Raw genomic sequence first — 8,896 nt, 5'->3', positions numbered from 1 at the left:
ATGAACTGAATAAAATTAACATTGGTCATTATAAACAACTAGAAATCCCATTGGTGATTGAAAAATTAGTCAAATGAAATAAAGGAGTATCAGAAACGAGCTCTGATTTAAAAGTTTAAAATAATTGACTTCCCCGCGAAAGAGATTTCCAGGAAAGTAAGGCAGATCATCTTTAAAAAGTAAACACAACCCATTAAATATTAATTCTATAATGTATCTTATTAAAATTGACAATTTATAAGAGCGTTTACTATCAAGCAAACTGACTTGCTACCTTCACGTTACCTTTAAAAGGCGCTGTACTCCGTATGATAAAATAGAGAGAGAAAAAAAGAAAATTGTCAAGAACTGACATAAACTTGGCATCGATGTGTACAATGCATTGAAACTTACTAATTGAAGTACCACATAGTTAACAATTTATTTAAGTTTAGCAGTTATTTCGTATGTTTCCATTAAAAAAGATTACTGGGTATGTCTACCAGGTAGAATTCATTCCTTATGCGTGATTGGCTAGTCGGTGTTATCACGTGATATTACCGAGGTAGGTGTTTAGCTTAATTATGTCACCGAATTAGAGTAAGCCGTCGTAGCTCAGTGGATCGACGCTGAACTGCAATTTTAGCGAACCCGGTCTCCGACACAATTTTTTTTTTACATTTTGGTTCTTTTTTTACAATTATGAAATCAAAGCGTAACACATTCTATAAGATAATTGTCCTGAGATTCGTTACAGAATAACACTTTTTGGTCCCAATCTGGTGTACAGTCCCTTTAAGGGGTGAAGCATTTCTGTATTGAAATACATGTGTAACACGTGTTTAGTCAAATATTGCAAAACTCTGTAATACTGTACATGGTGATGATATTCCATTAAAAAACTGCAGTGAATCAGGAATTACCCAACGACAATTAAACCAAAAACAATCTCTATTATATGTTGAACATTCAAAACATTTGGACACTAGTCATCCCGTTGGTTTACCACGGCCGAGTCTCTTTTTTAAAGATACTTCGGGTTTAATATGAACATAACAACGGACGTATTTGTATGAAGCAGTATCACGAAAAACTATTTCCCCTGCCTAACATCCTGTAATCCAATTTGGAATCAGACGGCCGAAAGTTATTGCTTAATCATTTTTTAATAACTTACAAGTATAATTTAAACCGGACCCAAGAAACCTGTATGTATCATGTTTTCCACCTTAACAGATAATTAAAGTAAAAGTTTCCCAGACATTTCTGCCTACGTCCGTAATTGTATATATGTCCTCGAGTCCCTGACCTGAATGTGTCCTCTGTGTGGTCAGTCGGTCAGCTCGCCTTTTTATACTCGAGACAATTCAGACTTAACGTACATTTTTTTGTATTACCGTTATGTAGACAATAACGTAGAAGCGTGAGCTTCATTAACGCAAATCTCTTGGATAACATCAGTCGATTGATAAGAAAATGTTTTCTTCGAAGTGTTTGCGTACATGTATTTCCAACGAATGGATTTAGCTTCGAACTAAACGTTCGGTTACGGAACTCGTAAAGTATATTGCCCCATATAAATGACACCTCCCTCATATAATGAACGCCTCCTTAACTAGCCGCCTACATAGTCAGTACAATTTGATTGTTATGGACTTGAGTTTGGCCATTTGTGTGTCCCTTGTCACGATAACTGTCATTCAGCAACATTAAACTATTAATGAAAGCCTTCATTAATGAAGAGCTATAATTTTAGGCAAAAGCTTTTCTATACCTATATATACAATGAATTGCATGTTTTCCCTCCTTAATATATCATGCAGTAAGTTCAGCGATACAACTCTTTGGAAATTGACCAATGGTAAGAGAATGCTTTTAAGGAAGTGATTTGTAGAACTATTGTATAAATATGATTATTCATATATAGTGTTAGCTATAATAGTGTTCTTATATTTATAGGTTCCAGTAATGTAAGCTGATACAAGCAATATGAGAGAGAAAATCTCATGTGCAGCTATTGGTGAGGGGAATCTGCTGTTGACTTGTCTGCAAGAGCTGCAACATCGCAATTTCCGGATTAACGTTGTCTTCACAAACAGCGAGTGTGCGAGAACATTTTGCGAAACGAATGACATACCGTGCTATGCGCGTGGGTCACATCTTGTTGAAGTTCTGAAACAATTCACAACTCACTTTTTGTTCAGCATTTCCAATCCCCGAATTTTAAAGGAGGATGTCCTTCAAATACCAAGGTTATTGACAATAAATTACCATGACAGTCCGCTACCAGCTTATGCCGGGGTACATGCAACGTCCTGGGCAATTATGCAAGGTGAGCGTACGCATGGAATAAGCTGGCACGTCGTGGAAACTGGAATCGATACGGGTGACATTCTTGAGAGTGAAACTGTTGAAATACTTGACGACGACAGTGCATTGACTCTGAATTTGAAGTGTGTAGAAGCAGCAAAGCGATCGTTTTCACGTTTAGCAGACCGCATTGAATGCAACAATATAAAACGTGTTAAGCAACCTGAAAATGGCCGTTCATATTTCGGATTATATGCGATTCCCCCGAATGTTGGAGTTTTAAACTTCAACAATGATGTGGACGCAATCTACAATGCAGCAAGATCTCTCGAGTTTGGGCACCATGAAAATGCCTTAGGAAGTCCGAAAATAAAGGCTCCATCAAGTCAGTTCTGTTTGGTTACTAACGTGACAAAATTAAAGTATTCTTCAAAATATCCCAGCGCTAAACCAGGCGAAATACTTCAGATTACGAGTGATACAATTGTGGTTGCAACAAAAAACGACCCAATACAAGTGTCTATTGCAGAGTTGCACGGTTGCACGATTCCACCTAACCTGTTCGTTGATTATGGACTTATCGTTGGAAATACAATTGGTGATGAGCTGGACATTAATGTTGACAGACTGGTAGCTTTACGAAAGAGAGAAACATTCTGGAGAAAGAAATTGTGTAAATATGAACCAACAATGTTTTACAGACAGAAAATGAATGTTGTTGCTAGCATTATTGACGTTTCCAATGACGTGAATATAAAGACAGTAACTATTGGCCTCCCGAAGTTCGGATCAAGTGTGATCAATGCAACAAACGATATACTTTACACACAGGCATGTTTCGTTGCCTTCTTTGCACGCGTGAATTGTACACCGATAGTTCATATTGGTATGCTTGCAGACAAAAAAGATATTCCCAATAATTGTTGCGGAATATATAGTGACATAACACCCTGTGTGTTTGATATAGATCACAATGCACATGCAGTTGACGTTGTTGAGGATTGCATGAAAGAAATCAAACACTGTAAAGATGCAGGGACATATCTCGCGGATATGCTGTACAGATACCCTGAGCTGAGAGGTACGAAACGCTCACAACACCACAACATCGTACTTGCAAACACAAGACGAAATAACATTTCGCAGGACGAACTTCATAGGATTCTCCGTGAATGCAACGTGTTGCTTTTCTTCGGGGACGATTGTGGGGCGCAACTAGAAGTACTCTACAACGACAGACTAGCCCAAGACTTCAGCCATGTGACAGGTGTTCTGCAACATTTTTCAACATTTCTGAGCGCCTTGGAAACTTCTACCGAAGACCCTTTGAAGAACGTATCTCTGGTCACAAAGAATGACTTAAATAAGTTCTATTCTTTGCCGGCGGATAGAGAATTAGAAAATCCAACGACAGGAAGTATTGCAGAACTGATTGAACGGCAATGTAAACTAACGCCTGTTAGTATTGCAATCAAGTCCACTGAAAATATGATGACCTACAGCAAACTTGCCAGTGAAATTCAATTACTGGAACGAAAACTTATCAATACCGTGTACAAGTCCAGACAAGCGACAAAACCGGTCATTGCCCTACATATGCCGAATTCAATAGCGTATGTGGTATCTCTCTTAGCCGTGACAAAAACTCGTCTCGCGTTTTTACCGATTCCTGTTGATCTTCCTGCGGAAAGAATAGTCTTCACCATGAAAGACGCAGGCGTTCGCCAGATGATGATGACAAGAGATTGGTATCAAAAATGCTATTTAAATGGAATGACATCAAGCATGCAACTCCTGTTTGAGCACAGGACACTAGAAGAAACTGTCGTTATGGTAGAGTTTGGACTAGGTAAGAACAGAAATGACGATATCAACAACTCCAAAATCAGTCCAAATGAACATTGGACAACCGAAATCCCCACTGGGCTTTCTAACAGTCAAACAGTAAAAGATGACTTCCTATATCTCATGTACACATCAGGTTCAACGGGACGTCCAAAAGGCGTTAAAGTTAAGGAATCTAGCACTATCAATCTTGCGCGCGCTCAGATTCACTGCTGGGATCTTGTGCCAGGCGAAATCATCGGACAGTTTGCATCGATTGGGTTTGATGCTTCTGTTTCAGAAGTGTTCACTGCATTTTTGTCTGGTGCTTCGCTGGCTGTTTTGGGCAAGACGGAACGCCTTGGAAGCGAGTTTCTGTCAGCAATGACAAAAATGAAGGTGTCCGTTATAACATTGCCGCCTTCAGCGTTGAACATATATTCACCGGACGATCTACCTTTCTTATATAAGGTTATTACAGCGGGAGAAGCATGCACACTTAACGTTGCCTTAAAATGGACAGCTGATCCTAAAGTACGTTTCTTCAATGCATATGGACCGACGGAGGCAACTGTCTGCGCTACCTGCTTTGAGCATCTCCCTGGAACGGTTTACGAGGACGTCAACCGCGAACTTCCGATCGGGAAAGCAATTGATGGGGCACAGGTCTACGTTTTTGATGATTTCATGCATCCTATACCGCCTGATGTTGTTGGAGAGATATACATCGGAGGAAAAGGACTTGCGCATGGATATATTGGACATGCCTCTCAATTCACAAAAGAGAAATTTGTACAGAACCCCTTGACAGACGGCAAGTGCCTTCTCTACAAAACAGGAGATTATGCTTTTCAAGACAAAACTGGTAACCTCACATACGTCGGACGGACAGACGATCAGGTCAAAATTCGTGGAAACAGAATTGACCTAAGTGAAATAGAGCAAGTTCTTATACAACATCCAAATATAGAATTGGCTGTTGTAGTTGTCCATAAATGTGAAACTACAAAATATTTAGCCGTAGCGGCCTACGTCGCTCCATCGTCTATTTATATATCGGAGCTGCGTGAATATCTAGTGAAGGTACTACCAAAGTACATGATACCAACATATATAAAGGAGCTCGAAGTTGTTGACCTTCCCAAGACTGTGAATGGAAAAATCGACAGAAAGAAATTAGAGCTTGACGAAAGCGTCCACGCGCAAACTGTTACCAGCGGAAACAGCCATTTAAGTAAACTCCAGCTGACAGTGGCAAAACACTGGTGTAACGTTTTCAGCTTTGAAGAGTCGGCGTTGTACTCCTTTCACAGACAAAGTTCCTTCAGTGAACTTGGGGGCAATTCCCTGCAACTTGTTCTGCTCATGCGTGCTCTAGAAGACGAGCTAGATGTGCGACTTTCATTTACAGACCTTGGAACTGCAGAAACCATCGAAGAATTTGCAGAAGTTATCAGAAGGAAGCGATATAATCAATCAACGAACGAACATGGCGTGTTGAAATCAAAGTCAGATCTTCGCGAATTAATTATACATGATTCAGAACTTGACAGTAGCTTCTTTCCACATCCAGAAAGGCGACGGTCCGTGCAGTTGAAACCTGACACAGCTCCTCTTCACAGGCAGACTTTTGGAAGACAGCCAAAAAACATACTGCTCTCTGGTGTCACTGGATTTTTAGGGGCGTTTCTGCTATCTGAAATATTGGAACAATCTAACTCACATATCTACTGTATGGTAAGAGAGTCCACAGAATCAAGAGGCATTGGCAGAATCATAGACAACATGCGAAAGTATGGACTGTGGAAATTCGAATATGCTTCCCGAATTGTAGTGGTTCTTTCCGATATTTCTCAGGAACACCTGGGAATCGCATCCGCCGTTTACCGCTCGTTATGCAAACTAATAGATGTTGTTTTCATGAATGCCGCTGTAATGAACTTCAACACACCTTACGAAGAGCACAGAGTTGCAAATGTTCTTGGCACGAAAGAGTTCATCCGCTTTGCATCAACGGGGGTACACAAGTACCTTTTCACCACATCGTCGCTCAGTGTGTTCTTGTTTCCACCTGAGAAAACCACAAACAACTGTTCGAGGCAATTGTTGAGCGAATCTGAATTCTTCGAAGATCCATTGTGCATCGAAGGTGGCTACGGCCAAAGCAAATGGGCAAGTGAGAGGCTGGTTATGCAAGCGCTATATTTCCTTCCAGGCGGTGCTATATTTCGGCCTGCACGAGTTTCTGGAAGGAGCACGGACGGTACGGGTCCAACGAACGATCTGTTTGCAAGTATGATGATCGGCATGAAAAAGATGGGCTCTTATCCCGATATGGATTTCCCGTTCGACCTTACTCCAGTGGACTACTGCGCTAAGTCAATGGTTGAGATCACACTTCAGACATGCCAGTCTGAAGAAACTTATCCGCCACCTCGTGTTTATCACCTGTTCAACCAAGACACGATCCCGTTCAATGAACTGTTTAAGGGGATGGGACTCAACGCATTGCCTCTAGAAAAATGGCGAGAAGAACTGAAAAGAATTGACTCCGACAATAAGCACCTGCTTCCATTTACACCATTCTTTCTCTCCAAATTCTGGGACCGGGCACCTGATTGGCCAGTCTTTCAGACCACGAATGTGGACGACGTAATATCGGAGAAAGCAAAGGGATTGTTGAATCCGTCAAAAGAGCTGCTGGCGGTATATAAACGATTCTTTGGTCTGAATAAAGAAAAATGACATGCTATGCATACGTGTAAATAGTTCTTATATAGATGATCCTTCGATGTAAATATTGATATAAATAAAATGCTTATGTTTTATTACTTTTTTCTTTTGTAAAATGAAGCATTCCTGTGTTTTGCATTGCTAATATTATATTTCTCATATAAAAGAAACTTACCATTCATAGTGCACATTTTGAAATTCATTATTCATAATTCGTACATGAATTAAGGCAGTTCTTTTTTATTTTATGGCTTTGAATTGAGTTTCAAACATTGTAAAGCGTTTTTAACGAACATGTGTTCCGGACAACATGTAAAAAGAAATAAATATGCCGTTATATTGTTTAAAATGGTGTGCATGATAAAGGCAGTGTTTTCTTCTTCTTTTTAATTGAGCTACAACCATTGTATAGCGTTGCAAGTGTTGAATCCGTGAAGAATGTACCGGACATATCTTGTAAAACGAAAGGTAAAAAGAAAGAAATATGTCGTATAGTATAGCACAATATTGTTTAAAGAGGTGTGTATAAATACGAAATAAAATCGTTCCTAAATAATTGTATTTTTAATAAAAAAAGAGCTATCACATAATGTGATGAATGCCCCATATGTGCCGTCTTGTTCAAAGGATTATACAATAACTGATATGCCTACACTCAGGAAGATCTAGCATAAACTATAAGCATGTGCCAGCCCCCATTATGGTTGACGTCAAGTGTGGGGGGATGCAGTTAGTGGTAGGGACGTTTAATAGTCTTGCATGCGAGACGTCGTACAATTGTACCAAGCAGTTTTCAAATCCCTCCGTGAATGACAAAGTTAATACTGATACATTGCTGAGCATCGCTGCAGTTAGGTGGTGTGCCATTGCTAGTTTTGTTGCCATTCGTCACACACCTTCCGAAAGCAAAACATATCGTCTTATTATTGATGATTAAATGTGACAATACTGACCTGCTTCAGAATCTCAAAAACATTTCTCTGCCATTCTCCAATAAATAAGTTAGGAATAAATTATAAACTGTACAAATGGCAACATACCCAGGTTTCAGTCCCAGTTTAAAAGAAAGACACATTTTGTCGGGCATCGCCCTATGTCAGAACTCCCAGTATTTAATATTTCCTTTCTATACTAGTAGTATGTTTGCCCTGCTGCTATTTTATTTAAACTATTTTGTATGATTGCATCTGACAACATGACAAGTGAAAAGGGTCATGCCTTGTCCTGCTGTGGTGGGTGGGGTATATTAAAATTAGACCGGCATTCAATCTTATGTGTGGGAAAACTTATACTATTATCCAAGAGACATTTTGTTCCATTGTATATACCTTAATTTCTCTAAAGAGCGAAAAGTCGGAGAATTTCTGATAAATTGTTCGACAGGAATATCGTACAGCTGTTCTTCATACAAACGGGTCCATGGCCCCTTGTCGGATGTTGACATGTCAATCTCGGATACAGATCCCGGCTCGAACAAAAACATTATCTCTGCATCTTCGAAACTCATCTTGGGTGTTATGAGCTTTAACTCCCGACGTTCTGGAGTGTTTTTTTCGCTAGTCGCTCCAAAAAACAGTAGGGTCGGCGATATTTTCCAGGTAGGGTCGGGTGCCCCGAACCACACAATTTATTTTTTTAGGCCTAACCCGCGTACTTCTTACAGCACTGTTATAGAATTATGAAATATATATATATATAAATCACACAAACACGTTTTCTTTTCTAAAAACATTTTTATCTAAACGTGTCAGTGTTTCACATTCATAAGTAAATAAATAAACAATAACAGAATCATTCACTTAAATGACGGAGTTGTATTGAGTAAAACTGAACTCAGGTACATCTATCAGATAATAGTAAAGATCGACCTAACTTAAGTTTCCTTCAGAAAACGCTCAGGTGATTGTCACATAGCTTTGACACCAAAATATTGCCCTTCAGTTCTTTGAAATTGTTTAAAAAGTTAATATATTACATTTCAACACAATTCTAAGAGTTTGACCTAAAAAATCATTATATGGAAAACGTCAGGCCTACCTTACTACCGCAA

The 8,896-nt window shown here is 39.4% G+C and overlaps 1 protein-coding gene across 1 annotated transcript; it reads left to right on the top strand.

The window, feature by feature from the left end:
• The first annotated feature begins 1,968 nt into the window (after positions 1–1,968).
• LOC128207853 (linear gramicidin synthase subunit D-like) lies at positions 1,969–6,858 on the top strand. Its single transcript, XM_052911020.1, has one exon. The coding sequence runs from the start codon at positions 1,969–1,971 to the stop codon at positions 6,856–6,858; it is 4,890 nt and encodes a 1,629-aa protein (XP_052766980.1).
• Positions 6,859–8,896: the final 2,038 nt, after the last annotated feature.

This window comes from Mya arenaria, chromosome 11 (assembly GCF_026914265.1).
Source record: "Mya arenaria isolate MELC-2E11 chromosome 11, ASM2691426v1".
Taxonomy (NCBI): domain Eukaryota; kingdom Metazoa; phylum Mollusca; class Bivalvia; order Myida; family Myidae; genus Mya; species Mya arenaria.
The sequence above is the reverse complement of the archived record's forward strand: the minus strand, read 5'-3'. Positions and strand labels throughout refer to the sequence as shown.